The 17507-nt window shown below is 45.3% G+C and overlaps 1 protein-coding gene across 1 annotated transcript in view; it reads right to left on the bottom strand.

Moving 5' to 3' along the window:
• Positions 1–6891: 6891 nt before the first annotated feature.
• The window catches only part of LOC116764590 (doublecortin domain-containing protein 2C-like), a 141396-nt gene continuing 130780 nt past the window's right edge, over positions 6892–17507 (bottom strand). Inside the window, 1 exon segment of the mRNA XM_032653314.1 lies at positions 6892–7293. Coding sequence (XP_032509205.1) covers positions 7270–7293 — 24 coding nt within the window. The 3' untranslated portion in view covers positions 6892–7269.

The following is a 17507-nucleotide window of genomic DNA, read 5'->3' as shown; positions in this document are numbered from 1 at the left end:
TGAGGGCCCTGTTCACTGTCTGAGCATCTCCTGGAGCTGCAGAATGAGGGAAGCAACATCTCCTCTGGCCAGCTCGGCCCCTGGAGCCGAGTCACCTGGAACTTTTTCGTCCAGCAGCGGGTGGCACCTGGGATCCCCAGGGCGCAGTCACCATCCACCCAGCCCTGGGGCTTGCGGTGTGGTGATCTAGCCAGGCTCCCAGGGCATCTCTGCACCATCACAACACTGCTCTCTGAAGCAGGTTTTCTCCTCCCCAGTTTTTTAAATTAATTTATTTTTTTATTGGAGTATAGTTGATTTACAATATTGTGTTCGTTTCAGGTATACAGCAAAGTGATTCAGTTACACAATTTTTTTCAGATTCTTTTCCTTATAGGTTATTGCAAAATATTGAGTATATTTCCCTGGGCTATACAGTAGGTCCTTGTTGGTTTCTATTTCCCTTCCCCAGTTTTTAACGTTGTTCCCTAGGTGGTCCAACTAGTAACAGAGATTGGCTACTTCCTGCCCAACAATGCCGTTTCCTCTGATTCCGTCTCATTTTGCATCAACTTATCCATGATTTTACTTAATAGTCTGCTTCTGATGATACCCGGCTTTCTGTATTCCCATTTTTAGTCAATGCTAAATTTTCCCTGGGCTCAAAAACAGATCCCAAACCCACTTTCTTACTTTAAACAGGAAAAGAAGGAATATTTACTATGAGTTACTTCCTGCGTATGTAATTTCAATTCTAAAAGTCTATGGAAATTATTAGAAAACTGTAGATTACCATCTCTAATTCTTCATCCTTCCAAATATATCTATTTGTACCTTATTTATTTCCTGTTGCGTGCTCTGCATCCCAGGAAAACAGGCTATGAGGCTTCAAAACAAGATAAAAATCCAAGATTTTTAAAAATGTTTTATTAATGTCATCTTATTATACCTCTTATGTTTCTACATCTTAATTTTTTACATATCTTTCCAAAATAACCTTAGAGCTTTTTTTAGGTGATAGATTTCCCTCCATGTGATCATTAGTCATTTTAGGGCCATTTAATGAAGAAATACTTTCTCCGTCCAGGATATTATCTACAATTGAGTTTAAAATATTTATACTCAACATGCTTCAAAAATAATAAGATCCTACGGGCAAAGTCCTGAGGTGAGATATATGTGATTGTAATCTTTGCTAAAAACAAACAACAGTGGCAGGTCGGTCTCTAAGTATAAAATTCTGGTGAAATTTACCCCACGTGAACCTGTCACAAGGTTGCGGAGTTTACATCCCACCAAATGGGAACAATTATTCTAAGACTATCTGGCTAGCATGATGGTAAAAAAAAAGGAATTTCCCTTGATTTCTTGCCATTTCTTTATTCCATAATCACCCTTCATTTAGTCTAGAAACAGAAGAACTCAGAAGGACTTCAGAAACAGAATCAGTTACCAATCGTCAGGTCATAGGGTTCTGGTGGATGGGTGACCCCTGCTGTCCTAGTGACTCTGATAGATAAGGAGGACTGTGGAAAGGGGGGCGTGATGGGAGTGGACGCACCTTGAGGGCTCTTCCTTTGTGTGAGCACCGCGAGGGGTCACTCAAGGAGCAAGTGACTCATACCTCCTGCCAAGGACGCCCATCTTCACACCAGCTCTAAGCCTGTCTCCACCGGGCAGGGTGGAAATAAGAGAGAAAGACTTCGGGGGCAGGGGGAGATGTTCGCACTCCTGCTCAGACAGGCTCTGTGAAGACCCGCGGAGCACAAACAAGAGTCCCCAGAAGGTACGTGGGTTTCGATCAGAGGAAGGGGGAGAGGATCTTCCCAACAGAAAGAACGGCGGAGAGGGAGCAAAGCACAGGGCGTATCCCGGGGCCAGCGAGGACTCAGCGATGAATCCCAAATCTCTGAGAAACAAATCCCATCCCAGTTTCTCACACTAGGCGGGACCTGCATTGCTCCTTCTTGAACCTCGGCATCCGGCTTCCTTATTCTCGCCTCATTTGGTGAAAATGACAGAAGGAGTGTGGTTAAGAGAGGACGTTTCTTAATTTAGCTGCGCAGTTATTAGACTAATCCTGTTGCACCTTCTCCTTCAGTTTGCTAATCTCTTTCAACGCCATTAGCTGTAGTTTCTCGCAGCCCTTAGGTGAATTTATAGTCACCATCGACTCAGCGCAATCATTCTAAAAACAGTAAGACCAATTACGGCCGTGGTCTAGGATCTGTAACCAGGACATGGAACTGATTCTCTATTACCTACCATTGCTGTTTTCCAGCTCAGTGAAAGATTCGTCATCAAGCAAACGCAAGTCAAAATACATACTTAAGTATTTGTGAGTTAAAGGTCAGGTACAAGGTGGGTGAAGAATGTGATTACCCAACATATAGGGGTCCAATAGATGAATAGACTTCTCACAGTTACCAAAACCATCCAAATACCTGTTTCTCTGGAGGAACCCAAGGAGGAAAGGTGCACCTTACTTGCAATGAGGCCCACTTCTGAAAACAGCTGCCCAGTTTGACACCAGGGAGTTGTGTGAAGTGGCAAAGGAGGCTGAACTCAGAAGATTTTCAACAGTTTATGTTAGTAATTTCCATATTATTTATGGCTTTCTTATGTATGTGTTTTCATGTACGTCCTTAAAACCAATACAAAATTGAAACCATGAGCCCAGAGTTGGTCAGAGGTCTCAGGATAATGCGTCCCTACAGAAGCCAGTTTCTCTAGTTTATCAATGAGCAGAATTAGCAGGAGGAAGGGAAGCATCAGATTTCCCTTTAATAGAATATCCAAAATCCTGCAGGGAAGTCCCAGACGCAAACAGTCTTGCACTAAAGTGCCCTAGTCTGAGGCACCTTAAGACCGACCATCGAGCCCAGAGGGCAGGTGAAGTGAGTGTCATGAACAATGATGAGCGTTTCATTTCAAAATAGTTCACCAACGAAGGAATCACCAATCTTTACCTCTACTGAAGAAATTCTTCTCTGATTCTCTGCATCTTCCATCAGACCAGCGGTCCCACTAAAAAAAAGGTTGGGAAAGTTGCCTCCAGTTTGGGAACTTCTCAGGGTTCTCCCTATGCCCGCAAAGCGTATTTGTTCTCCAACAAAGGACCAAGGCGCTGGTGGGCGCCACGGGTGACGGGAATCCTGGAAATGGACATCCGCCCGCCGCAGGTCGTGGGCCTGTGCTTGTCCGACGGGCTCACACGATCCTCGCAAAGCCTGGGAGGCCGGTGCTTTAAGTGCCCCGGTGTTAGGATGAGGACACTGGGGGTTCATAAAAAATATCAGAAAGGTGTTCTTATAGCCCAGAAAGTCACCTCCCCTTTGTACCCTTAACGTGTCCTCTCATTGCCTTGAAAAGCTGCCCGAGACCGGGTGTTTTCCATCCGTGACACGCACAGCGGTGGCGAAGGCGCCCAGGAGGAGGGGCCCCCGCCCGGGTCTCGGGTGGACACGCAGCTCCTCCTCCAGCATCTCAGGGAGAGAAGAGGTGAGAGCAGGGGAGGTTCGGCTGACGCGCAGGTAACAAGAGTCCACGTGCAGGGAACACTGCAGCTGTGCCACACACATTTCCCACCCACCTTAGCTGTCAGCTCCAAAAATATGCACAGTTGACCCTTGAATAAAATGGGTTTAATGGCACGGGTCCGTCCACACGCGACTTCTTTTCAACAGTGAATACATACGGGTCTACAGCATCGGAACCGCAGCTGGTTGCATCCACGGGTGCAGAACCTCGGGTACTTAGACCGGCCAGTGACTATAAGTTATACACATTTTTTGACTGAGCAGAGAATCGGCACCCCAGCCCCTCATTGTTCAAAGCGCAGCTGTATTTGTTGATGTGCATTCCAACCGACAGAAAAATTAGTCTTTAAAGACAAAAACACCTTTTTTTTGAAATTTTGAATTTTATTTTATTTCTTTTTTATACAGCAGGTTCTTATTAGTTATCCATTTTATACATACTAGTGTATATATGTCAATCCCAATCTCCCAATTCATCCCACCACCTCCCCCCGCCACTTTCCCCCCCTTGGTGTCCATACGTTTGTTCTCTACATCTGTGTCTCTATTTCTGCCTTGCAAGCCGGTTCATCTGTACCATTTTTCTAGATTCCACATATATGCGTTAATATACGATAATTGTTTTTCTCTTTCTGACTTACTTCACTCTGTATGACAGTCACAAACACTTTCTGATTCGGGTCTGATTCCCCCAAACCTGCCCCACGCCTGGCACTTGGTGGATTTATTGAATGCAGTTGTGCGAATGAATAGGTGAGTGACTGAGCCTTGCACTCAGTAATCCACAGGACATTAGGGCCGTTTTAAAACCAACAACTCCTGTGTCTGATTAACTATTTCAACCAGACTCAAGTAAATGGCGAAATGTAGTGCATTTAACCGCATTTCTCTACCTAAGCCGTGTCATCACCAGGCTTACTTTTCAAAGTTTCTATTTTTAGGGCTCAGGGGCCCAGTACCTAAACCCCAAGGCACCCACACTCTTCTGTCACCAGCATGGGGGGATCAGGGTCATTAAGTCCCGACTGTGTTCTGAGCTTTTGCAGCAATTGAAAAAGTGAATTAAATGTATCGGTAAGTGAGGCGAAGAACGTTTTCTAGGCTGAATGCTGGGGTAAAACTGACAGGAATACAGCTCATCGTGTTGAAGCAACTGAGAAAAACACACGGAGAAGAAATAAAACAACGTAAAATATAGCTGGGACTCGCAAATGATAAGCAATTATTTTCCTTTCACACCATATTGGATCACAGAGAAGAGTGATGTCATTATTTTATTATTTATAACTACTGGGACCTAGCCATCTGAGACTTGGCTGAGGTATCTAGATTTCAGACCATTTGTTTTCTGCTTTTATCATTAATCATTCCTCCAGCCAAACACTGAAGCTATGGAAATGCAGAGATCCCAAACTCCCAGCTGTTGTGAGCATGGAAGACTTACTGCCGAACAGCATGTTTGCTCGTGCAGCCTTTGGGCCAAAGATGGTGTAAACACTTATCACTGTGCAGTCCTAGCGCTGCAAGGAACGTCAGGGGTCATCCAGGCCTCCCCCTCACTTCCCAGGTGAAGAGGGCAGCAGGATGTAGGCGGGGACCAAGAAAGCATGAGCCTTGGCCAGACTCCCCCATCTCTGAAAGGCATGACTTTGGTGAGCAATAAACACGCTCCCAGACTATTTTCTTATTTGCAAAACCCTCACCCTCCTCCTCATAACCATCATGGTATACCTCCTTCCTCTTTTTTTTTTTTTTTGCAGTACGCGGCCTCTCACTGTTGTGGCCTCTCCCATTGCGGAGCACAGGCTCCGGACGCGCAGGCTCAGCGGCCATGGCTCACGGGCCCAGCCGCTCCGTGGCACGTGGGATCCTCCCGGACCAGGGCACGAACCCTCGTCCCCTGCATCGGCAGGTGGACTCCCAACCACTGCGCCACCAGGGAAGCACGGTACCTCCTTTCTGACAGGCGCACTGCCAGGATGGAGACGGTTACACCATACATCACTCTGTTAGAGGCTGGCTCAGCCGCTCAACCTTCACAACACTGAGGCATCCTGCCACTGACATCCAAAGATGGCACGAGTCACTCACCTCAAAAGAGCAAGACTTTGATGGCCGTTGTAACACCACACTGCCAGCATGGCAGCCACTGCCACACGTCACTACTGGGCACTTGAAACGTGGCTCCTCCAAACTGAGATGTGCTGTAAACGTAAAATACACACTGGACTTGAAGTCAACTTTCTCGCTCGTATTTTATATTGATTGGACATGAAAGTGAGAATATTTTGGTCTATGAGGTTAAATATAATACATATTATTAAAATTAATTGTACCTGCTTCATTTCACGTCTTTTAATGTGGCGGCTAGAAAATCTGAAATTGCACGTGTGGCTCCCACATTGTCTTCCCCTCAGATGGGTCTGTGCTAATCCCCTGCCTGGCCAGCCTCTGGGTCGTGGGGAATTTGCTCTGGATTAGCAGTGCCCACTGTGAGGCAGTGGGCCAGGAGGAAGAGGCGGCTTGTCCAGAGAGCTGAACTCCTGGCCTCAGTCTTACTGTTACCGGAATCTTTACATATCAGCAAGAACTCAATCTATAGCCTTTCTTGCCTTTTGTCCTTGAAACTTCTGCTGTCAACCTTCAGGCTTTCCACATGGTATCATTTAAAATGGGCATTCCCAAAGATATGTCTAATCCTACGACCAATGACATAACTGGTTCTTATGGGTTCAACTGTGTCCCCCCAAAAATTATATGGTCAAGTCCTAACGTCCAGTACTTATGCACGTGACCTTATTAGGAAACAGGGTCTTTGCAGATGCGATCACTTACAGTGAGGCCATGCTGGATTAGAGTGGACCTTAAATCCAATGCCTGGTGTCCTTGTAAGAAGAGGAGTTGCCAAGTAAAGACAGAGACACACAGGAGAGGACTCCATGAGACAGAGACTGAAGTGACGTAAACAAGGGACTCCAAGTATTGGCGGCCACCGTCAGAAGCTGGACGAAGCAATGAAGGATTCTCTCCAGCGTCTCAGAGGGAGCATGGCCCTGTCAACACCTTGATTTTAGACTCTGGCCTCCATAACGGTGAGAGGATGATTTTCTGTTGTTTTAAGCCACCCAGTTTGTGGTATTTTGTGACAGCAGCCCTAGGAAATGAACATATTGACGGGAGAGGGACCCCCATGCAGAGCAAACGCGTTCTCCCATCTAATGAAGAGAGTTCTTTTTCCAGATTCATAACCAAATAGCTGTTTTTTGAAAAAGTACACATTTTATTAGCAATTGTAAAACTTAACATCTAAAACAAAACATAAAGAATACATGATGTACAGTTCATTTATAAAAACACAATCTAGTGACCGAAACCTCATCAGTGGTTACCTGGGGCCAGGCGTGGACCACATGGAGATGGACCACTGAGGGCACCAGGAAACTCTGGGGGCTAATGGAAATGGTCTGCACTTGGAATCGGTGGCCAGCTCATGGGTCTGTAAGTGTTTCAAACTTCTTCAAATGGATGCAATTCCTTGTGTGTGTCACTCAAGTTGACAGAAAACAGTTAAAAGATGGCATTATAATAAACCTAGATACTATTCCACAAATTTTAAGCCAATGGAATAATCTTTATCCAGGTTTGGCATCAGCAAAGTTGAACAGTCACACCACTTCCACTGGTTCAGCTGCTCAAACTGGGTTCCACGCCGAGTTGTCATGCCCACAATGTATAAGAGATTTTATCATTTTTAATTTAAGGAAATATTTTTGTGCTGTAGACACAGTAAAAGGAATTAAAAGATTAATGTTAACAAAAAACACGTTTTTAACAATTGCATTCAGGTCAGAGTTTCATTTTTAGCATATTTATGGTTATCTTTTTCTTCACCCTTTAAATATTTCACACGACGCATTAAATGATTCCTGTAGGCCACTTAACATTTCTTTTACACTTTCTAAGCATTTTTCCACATTTGATTTTCAGCCATTTGAAATAGCAGGTGGAAATAAGCAATGCAAACAAGCCATCAAATGTAGGAGTCTTTAAAATCTTGGCTAGATAGGTCATATCTATTTAAGATACACTATGGAAAAGAATGAACCGCAATACTTCACCCCAAAAAAACTGCTAAAAATCAGAGGCTAATCGTAATGTTCTTGGCATAGCAATAGATTAAGCAAATGATGTGAAAATATTTTAAATATCATCAGAACTTGATAAAAATTCAATGACCCAAGAGAGTTTCAATTTTCTTGTACCTTGAGACTATGGCATCATCCATCATTAACGTAAAACCCCAGAAAGATTTTGCATCCTTTTGGCTAAAAAGTGACCACATACACAAAAGAGTCACCAGGTAGTGGGCGTGCCTTTGTTGTTGCCAAAAGAATTCTGACCCCTTTCAGACAAAAGAAAAGCTGTCAAAGATGGAAGCATTCTCAAGGGGTTCCACAAGGGCCTGGGGGCTAACTCACCATCGATACATATACATCACCATAATCCAGGAATTCCGGTGAGCACGGAGTTAGAAATACTGTAAAGAGGTTCTTTGAAAAAAATAGAAAACATCTGGACAAAAAGGGTACATCTGGTGACCATCAAGATCAATAATGATATTCTGTACACGCTTCTCTTTGTTTTTTCTTCCACACCCCACCCCTTCATCTTGCAACTAGAGACTGGGAGAAGGTGGGACTTAATTGTTACTTGGCAGTTGATAGAATGATGGTTTGCCCCATAAACTGTCAGAATTACAGATGACGCACGTCAACATGAAACTTTACCTACTCTATTGCCGTACAAGTCCAATGCTGCACAAAGTGTACGTCAGCAGTATAATACTGTAGTCAGATGTTCAAGATAATTCAGACAAGGTTGAGCTCTTTCAAGTAAAACTATGTGTTAGTAATATCATACTGGGTTTTTAAGTGCATTACTTTTTCATTGGCCGTGAAACCAGGACTAGTGAAATTCTCAACCCACCCCCGCCTACAGACCACGGGGCAGGAGTGGCCAAATCCTCTGCAGTTTGCTGACCTGAGTACCTAGGACCAACCTAACCCAGCTTTGGCTCTGATAAACAGTTCTTAACAGACAGGTTACCCACTTGACTCTGCAAACCACACAGACTTTCCTTCAGATGAGTGAGAGCCTTTTTCCAGGATTGTACCTCTGCTGATATTCATTTCACAGGACTTCTGAGCATGGCTAGAGACATCCACCTGTCAGCTTAGAGAATCTGAAGGACAGACCTCTCTCAGTGACCTGCAGTTCTTCAGAATCTAAGCAAAAGGAAATCCTTGGGCTGAACAGAGCTGCTCTGATGCTTTTATCTTAACCCTTCACGGCAAGAAAATAACTCATGCTCAGGAGCACAAAGATCCTCCCACGCGCAGAGGCTGCCCGACTCTCAGACGCTGCATCGTTTCCGATACGTCTAATATCTTTCAAAATAAAAAACAAACAAGATCACAATCGAGATGGTGACAGAAAAGATCGTTGTTTCAGTGTCTGGTAGAGAGAAAAGTAAGCTCAGTCTTCTTTTTTTTATTCCCTCATTGTATGAAGAGTAACAGAACAGGGACCATTAAATGAAATTTCTCTGTCAAGGTCAATGTAGACATGAAAAATGGTCAGGGAAGAGATTCAGCATCTGTATGCTGGTGTTGTCCACATGTATGGAGCTCTTAATTCTCCCTTTCCCCCCTCCCAAACCTGCTCTTCCCTCCTTTTATCTTTTATCTCCTTTTGCTTTTATCCATCCTGGTAAATGACCATCTACCTTGTCGCTCAGGCCAAGCCCCTTGAATGAACGCGATCTGAATCACAGTCACTACTATCAAATGTGGCGTTTTCTTCCCATCATTAGGTCACTACACTGAGGAAAAATGAAGGTGAACAGTTGTCTTGTCAGAAACTGGCTGGAGATGAAATATAATTGGGAAGAAACATGTGTTCCCTACTTTATTTAGGAAAACCAACCTCCTTGAAAAGCCGGAGGACACCAGCCAAAGGAGATTGTCCCTGGGGGGTCGCGTGCGAGAACAGAGGGAGCCGCCGCCCCGCCCCCCAGCCCTCCTCGGGGCTAGGTACCATTTAAGAAGCGGGATCTCTCTGTTGAGTAATTGTCACAAGGCCAATTAGCCCGTGCCTGTCTTGCGGAGAAGCAGGATGCATCAATATAATCGTGAGCGAACAGTCTATTGTTTTAAATGGAAAGAGAGTAGTTTCCAGGAATTCCTAACGTCCCATGGTGCTGGTTATTAATTATGCACACCTGGCTAGTTCCACATATAACTCACCCAGTGTGGTGGATTACCAACCAAAAAGATGGTTCCAGGGGCTTCCCTGGTGGCGCAGTGGTTGGGGGTCCGCCTGCCAATGCAGGGGACGCGGGTTCGTGCCCCGGTTCGGGAAGATCCCACGTGCCGCGGAGCGGCTGGGCCCGTGAGCCATGGCCGCTGAGCCTGCGCGTGCGGAGCCTGTGCTCCGCAACGGAAGAGACCACGCGAAAAAAAAAAAAAAAAAGATGGTTCCAAACTTCCTGCTGACCGTGATCTCTGGCAGCAACACCGCAAGGTTCTGGTATCCCTTCTTCACCCTCAACTGATGTGGGCTCGGGAGATGCAAACACGTCACGCAACAGACTCTAGCTAGGTCTTGTCACGGAACTGGGATGTTGCCGGGAGGGTTTGATTCAACAAGTATGTCTGGAGGGCTCACACGTGCTGGCCGTGGTCCTCAGCCCTGGAGGCAGCAGCGAACAACACAATTAAATAGCTGCTACCCTCCCAGCAGCAGCAGGAGCTCTGCTGGCACCTGCCATTCATCATTAGCAATGCGACTAAGCCGGTTTCTTTTATTTATTTAGTATTTATTTGTTTATTTATTTTTGGCTGCGTCGGGTCTTCGTTGCTGCCCGCAGGCTTTCTCTGGTTGCGGTGGGCAGGGGCAACTCTTCCTTGGGGTGCGCGGGCTTCTCCTTGTTGCGGCTTCTCTCGTTGCAGAGCACGGGCTCGAGGCGCATGGGCTTCAGTGGTTGTGTCACGCAGGCTCTGGAGTGCAGACTTGGTAGTTGTGGCGCACGGGCTTGGCTGCTCCACGGCCTGTGGCATCTTCCCGGACCAGGGCTCGAACCCGTGCCCCCTTCGTTGGCAGGCGGATTCTTAACCACTGCGCCACCAGGGAAGCTCCTAAGCCGGTTTCTTATCCCCACTCAGATGCAGAGAGCTTAGGTGGCGTGCCAAACTGGCCAGGAGTGGTTGAACCTGAAGAAAATGGCAAACCTGTCGTCTGTCAGAGCCTCTGCCCTTTGCTCACGACCCCCGCCCTCTAGGTAAAGAGCAGCGCGGCACTTTCCCCAGGGCAGCCGACAGCAGCGGAGCCATAAAAAGCTGCAGCTGAGGTCGAAGGGAAGCGCTACATTGTAAAACCAGGAAGGGGTCCCAGTCATCCGAGCCCAGGAGGATTGAAACAGACACGGAGCGGGTGCGGTGGGCCCGGCGGGGAGACCACCGAGCCAGGAGGAAGGGCTCCGCGTGGGCGCCCCGCAGCCAAGGCCGGACCCCGACGAAGTCGAACGGACACGCGGTGCCTGCAGCCTAGGTTACAGTTATGCCAAGAGCAAAAGCAGGTGCCTAATTCATCCCCTGGAAACCAAACTACATGCAAATGACTTTTATAATCTTACAGATGAAAACCCCCTCCACACCCAAGGCTCCCCACCAGGTACTGAATTAACTTGACCACTTTGAAACCTGGAAAAGTGCCTGGTGATTCAAATCCGACTCCCCGTAATACAATTCTCATTTCGCCTTATATTCTGGCATTCTTTAATTCAGAAGTTTGAGTGAATGGGCCATTTCCCACATAAACATTAATATTGACTTACATTACTCAGTAGCCGTAAAGTGAAACAGAGGACCTTCACATTTTGTGGTTGTGAGACAAAGTTACTGATTTCGTACGTAAAATTCAAATTTTAAAAGTGTACCTTTTGGTCTTGGTACTGTAATGTGGAAAGCGTTTAGAAAGTATTCGCACTTCTAAACAAGTGTAGCCAGGTGTTTTACAAATAAAAACTGTGTCAGTTGAACCATTTTTCAAAAGTTAATGGGCTTTTCTGTGAAATGCTATATTTGAAAAAAGTGTTTAGCTTACAGCCTCTCCTTCAATCACTTTTCCTTTGATCAACTTTGCTCACAGCAAACATGGCAGGGGTAGGTCTCAAAAGATAAATAGGTCTGCGTATTCGGCTTTCCCTCTGTTCTCTCATCAGGGCCCCAGGAGCAGCCTCAGCTGCACCAAGGCAGCTGCCACAGACTCCGAGAAACCAGGAGTTCAGATCAAAGGCCTCAGGAGGGGATGCTCCTAGCCACCCAGACCGTGAGGACCAGAGAGGGGGAGGCAGGTGGAGGAGGACACGGTCTTCAGATTTGAAAGAAGTTTCTTCCACCTCAGAACTGAAAGGACTTAGCCTGTGCTGTTCTCATCTAAGCAGGGTCCAATTTCAGTGTCCATGGGTGACCCCGGTCAACCTCCTCAACAGAGAGGGACCTGTACACATGAGGGGACCACAGCCCCAAACAGGGCCGAGTGGTAATCCCCCGACGAGCCAGCGCATGGGGAACTCAGGGCTCTCTTTTTATCCCGTGCACACAAAGTGCGTCCGTAAAGGAGGGTTCGGGGCTCTTGAATGTTTGGAGTCATTATTTTCATCTTCCATGTGTGACCGTGATTTTTCTCTATCTAGAATTCAAAGGGATTCTTAAAAAGCACAATGTAGGAATCCCCACTGACTTCCTCAGATGTCACAGAATTTCTGGATCCTTGTCACTGACCCTAGACGGCCGCCTTGCACACCCCACCCGGGAATCACTTCCTGCTGCTGCCACGCCATAGCAAAAGCAGGGACCATGCCAGGTTTACTGGCATTTCCAGCTTACGGGCACACAGCACCTCACCTTTGATCCAGTTCAAACCCCATCCCAAGATGAATCCGTGTGGACGCAGCCCTTCCTGTGCCCTACGAGGCCACGCTCAAGAGAACAGACAGAGCTGGACGGCGCCTGAGCTTCTGCGACTCTGGGAGAAGCACGGGCCCTGGGCACAGCGGATGCCTCCTGGGTACCAGGTATTTATTATTCTGTGTGTAATGTACCGCCTTCGTCTTGCATGTAAATCAGGGGTTGTTTGGTGCCTGCCTTTGTTAACAGATTTACTAATCGGCAGAAGAACCTTAGAGAAAAATAACCTCTTCATTTTTCAAGCGAGTAAGTGTTGGCTCACAGACTTCAGTTGGGTGAGGAAGGTTGTAAGGGTTCAGAACAGGCCTCCCCAAGATGTGTCCCTCTGGCATGAGGGTTATTTTGACCTAAAGGCAATCAAGACCTGCAGGTTCAAGAGAAACTACTGCCCCTCCCTCAACTACCTAGAAGAATTTAAATTGGGGATATTTTCCCAGAAAAGAGTTACTACTGGAGAGAAATTCTGTCCACGTGGCCCCAGCTGTGTGGCAGGACAAGCTCTAATGACCCGACATCTTCTGCGCACTGTGCTGTGAACGAGCCTCCTGACCTGGCAGCCCCAGGCCCCATCCCAGTCCTTAGCTCAGGATGGTGTGTGGACCCCATTTTACCTTAATGTCTCAGACCCTCTCGTGGATGTGAGGTTCCCGTACGTATGAAATTAAATTTGATTTTCTCCTGTTAATCTATCCCATGGTGGGTCATCTACAGCCTTCCTTCACCACGACCGCAGCTCACCTTCCCCTGCAGGGGCCGCCATGAGGAATGGCACTCACGGGCCTCGGAAGACCAACCCAGAGAATCTGTCCACTGCCTGAGTCAGCTGACAAGGGACCGGGGGATATCTGCCGGCGAGAATGGATATTCTTGGATTACCTGCTACATATAGTTGGATGTAGCCTCTGCCCACAGGACTCTAACCTCATGAAAATGCAAAACACAAGCCAGCTAGCACTCTGGACTGCTCTCAGCAATGTTGTTTCTGGCCGAGCTGAGGCAACCCTGTTGGCATTAAAACAAGAGCAGCGTAATACATCCCCTCACTGGACGTTAGAAACGCAGTGAACATCCAAAGGAAGAAAGAGCAGGGGGCAAATGGACGTAAATGACCTACTTCGTACCACTGCTGGCACCTTGAGAGCAAATGTTTTTAAAATCTTTTCCATTAGCACAACTAGGCACGTGTGCAGAGCAGCTCACAGGCTGGACGTATATGTAGACTTCTATCTTTGACTTTCTGATCTGACATTTCTAAGGGTCTCAAAAGATTAACTGTTTGTATGTTGTGATATTTCAGAATATCAACAATAATAAAGGGCTGGTTTGCCACTACCAGGGAAATCCTGTTGGCTTCTTGCTTGCTGCAGTTTGACTACAGTGTCCATGGAAATACCATATGAGGCTCGATACCACAAGACAGCCTCAGAGCCATCAATGCTTGAGTAAGCCAGGGAGACTCATAATTCCAAATTCCATCTAGGAGATCTTGGGAGCTGTTCCGGTAAGTTATTCCCTCTAGAAATAGTCTTAGCCTGCCTCTCTGGAGCCTTCTGAAATTACTGCACTAAGGTAGAAAAGGTTAAATGGAATGACGGGATTTACAGTCTCCTGCCGTTTGGTCTCGGTGCTGATCTATACAGCAAGCGGAGTCTGAGAAATTTCTCCAGAGCCGTTAGCCAGCCAGCCAGGGCCAGCCCCTCCTCCTGCCGTCAATTTATTGTTTGTATTAACAACTAACACCACTGGTGTCAAATGGCAGATTGAAAGTCAGAATTAGCAATCTTAGGCGGTAAACTAGATAGAAAAAAAGTCACCTAAAATTAGAATTAACTCACATTCCTGTAAGGGGGGGCGGGCTTACCTGTGGCCCTGGCCAAGAACAAACCCACGGAAAATCAGCAGATCAGACCACATGGAGGTCCAGTCCTGCAGGGTCTGGCACAGCCCAGCGGCTGCTCTCCTGCCCGACACCCTTTCCACCAGGGAAGCCCACCTCACATTCTGCCCTGTGTCCTCAAAGAGGCACACCTGAGTGCCATGAAGGTGCAGAGAGGGATGTCCTCCGGAGCAGGCGGACCTGAGTTTCACGAGCGTTTAGGTGATTAGTTTGCCGCATCCTTCCTCTCAGAGAGCACGAAGCAATGGATCCTGCCCCCGGAAAGGGTGCCAGAGGCCTGTTTCCTTGCTGTGCTCTGATCTGCTGAAAGAATCACACAATGACATCTTGTATTTAAAAAAGGGGGGGGTGATGAAAACATGCCCCAAATCAGCGATGCATGAAAAATTCTAAGTTTTCACTGGTCAGATTTTTTAAAATAAAAATAAAAGGAATTGCATCTAGGTGCTGCAGTTTTCCAGCGAGCTCACCAGCATGTGTGCCCCAGGGAGGTGCGTGTCCCCTGATTCTTCTTCCATTAAAATCTGGAATTTGCCCACTATGCAGAGTTCCAGAAATACGTCAGAATATGTCACTCGAGGATTAAGAAAAAAAATTTAAGCTCGCCGATTTTCAAATTCTTAAAATTTTGAATATCCTATGTGTATTTTTTCAGGAAAGAATTCAGCCTCATTGGCATGTGAGCTTGTTTTCCCACTGAGAAATACGAGATGCAAACTTTATTCAAACTAATGTCTGTTGGTGTCACCAGTGAACAATGCCAACAACACACTACACTTAACTTTTTAAAAATTCTCTCTGTAGACCATTCTAAACCTCGAAGTTCACAGTTAAGTCTCATATTCTTTTATAAGCATTTTATTTTAGCTTTTTTTAAATATTATTATTATTTTTTTATTTTAGCATTTAAAGTGCAGAATTTGAGGGACAAACACAACATCCAATGAGTCCATGATGTACAGTTAAAGCTGGGCCTTCCCTGAGTTTTCTTTTCAATTGTTTAGTTGAGTTACAAGCAGTGACTTATACTAGATACACCTTATAAATAATAAGCAAGGATACCGCTTAAAAGAAATCCATCATCTTGGTGATAGGCAGCATTCTTCCAGCCAAGATGCCATTTCTGGATACAACTTTTGCCCACCTGTTCGAATTGATTGCCACATCACTAATACTTCATTAGATGACAAGGTACCCCTTTGGACAGCCCCAGAAGGGCTGCAGGAAATGGCCAGGGAGCCAACTAAAGGGAGCTGCCTATTTCAGAATGAGGGAAGATGGGCCACTTCTCTACCCTACCCAGACACATCCGAGATCCAGGAAGCAAGCAGGAGAAGCTTGAAGCCAGGGTCACCTACACAACGTCTGTGCTTCAAACTCATGCATTTTCCACAGATAAGAGCCCCAGCATTCATTTGTAAGCTTTGATCAGATTATCCAACAAATAGAGCCAAATAAAGCCTTCAATCTTATTTTATACAACTGCAACTATATTTTATAGAATTGCAAGTTTGCAGTTTTGGGAGGAAAAGCTTAAAACCAGCAGGGCATCGAAATGTATCCTACAAAAAAGCAAAAGACGGGACTTCCCTGGCGGTCCAGTGGTTAAGACTCCACACTTCCAATGCAGGGGGCACAGGTTTGATTAGATCCCTGGTCAGGGAACTAAGATCCCACAGGCCATGCCACGCTGCAAAGCCAAAAAAAATTAAAAAAAAAACAAGAAAAAGCAAAGGAGGCATTCAACACATTGAATGATGAGAGTTCAAGTGGACAGCTTGATTTGGAAATTCTATAATTTTGCCTGGAAGTATCTCAACCGGTAGGAAGTTTATGAAGAACCTATTTTTAATTGGATTAATTTGTATTTTTATCACAATAACATAAAATTAAGAGCCTCTGTGATTTTGCAGCATATAAATTTAACAAAACGTTAAAAGGATCATCAATAGAAACAACCCTTTGCTGAGTTGTTTTGTAAAAATACTTGTCAACAAAAGACATCCTGAGTGGAAGCAACAGACAATAACTACAAAAATATTTGCCTGAAATATTTACAATTTTAATATTTTTAAAATAGCATTGAGAATTTTCACCTTAGCAAAACTTGCTATGAGATTACCAGGTCCCTCAGCACCTCTAGAGAGAGTATTTTCTGAATTAAAAATATAACAGTATATAGAGAAGATTAAATTGGAGGTGTCAGAAATTTCAAATTTATTAACCACAAAATATTACTTTGAAGAATATTAAAGGAAATTTTATAAGAAATTTACAATAATTACACCATATTAAAAGTAAATATTTTTTGAAAAATTCCAGGGACATAGTATTAAATAAGTATAACTTTAGGAATGCAATTAACACACATGAATATGTACCAAGAGTGGTTATTCTGCTTTTTTTTAAGGTCAGATCATCAATATCAAAAAAACCCTATTTTGTCTTAATGCACATGGACATATTTATTTTATATAAAAACTTGCTTTCAAAAGTTTCAAAACTTGTTTTTTAATAAAACCATCTTCAGACGCACCAGTGTGATAATATTAACCTGGTGGTCAATAAATCTGTATGTGCGTGTGTGTGCACATGTGAGCCTGGGTGTGTGTGTGTGTGTCTCTCTCTCGCTTTACTTACACATACATATATTAAATCATTTTTAATAGCCCTTCTCACTATCAAAAGTACCCTAGTTCAGATAATGAATTATATGGTCATCTTAATCACTGGCTCAAAGGAGAATGCTTCAGCTTTTCCTTCCCTGCTTCCCTTTCGGTGGAGGAAGAATAATTCCTCTCCCCACATCTACCCAAAGTCAAATAAAGGAGACTGTCATATGTACCAATCACAGAGATTGAGGACTTCCAAGAGAGAGAACTTGACATGCCATTCCCCAGTCCAGTGGCCGTATGGGATTGCTGATCTGCTTCTCTGTTTTTGTATAAACCGAGAGAACAGAATTTAAAACATATGGCAGGTGCAGAAATGGAACGATCTGCGTTCCCACCAGTTGCCATGTCAAGAATGCCTCAAGGGCTTCCCTGGTGGCGCAGTGGTTGA

This window comes from Phocoena sinus, chromosome 13 (genome assembly GCF_008692025.1).
Source record: "Phocoena sinus isolate mPhoSin1 chromosome 13, mPhoSin1.pri, whole genome shotgun sequence".
In the NCBI taxonomy this organism is placed as follows: domain Eukaryota; kingdom Metazoa; phylum Chordata; class Mammalia; order Artiodactyla; family Phocoenidae; genus Phocoena; species Phocoena sinus.
The sequence above is the reverse complement of the archived record's forward strand: the minus strand, read 5'-3'. Positions and strand labels throughout refer to the sequence as shown.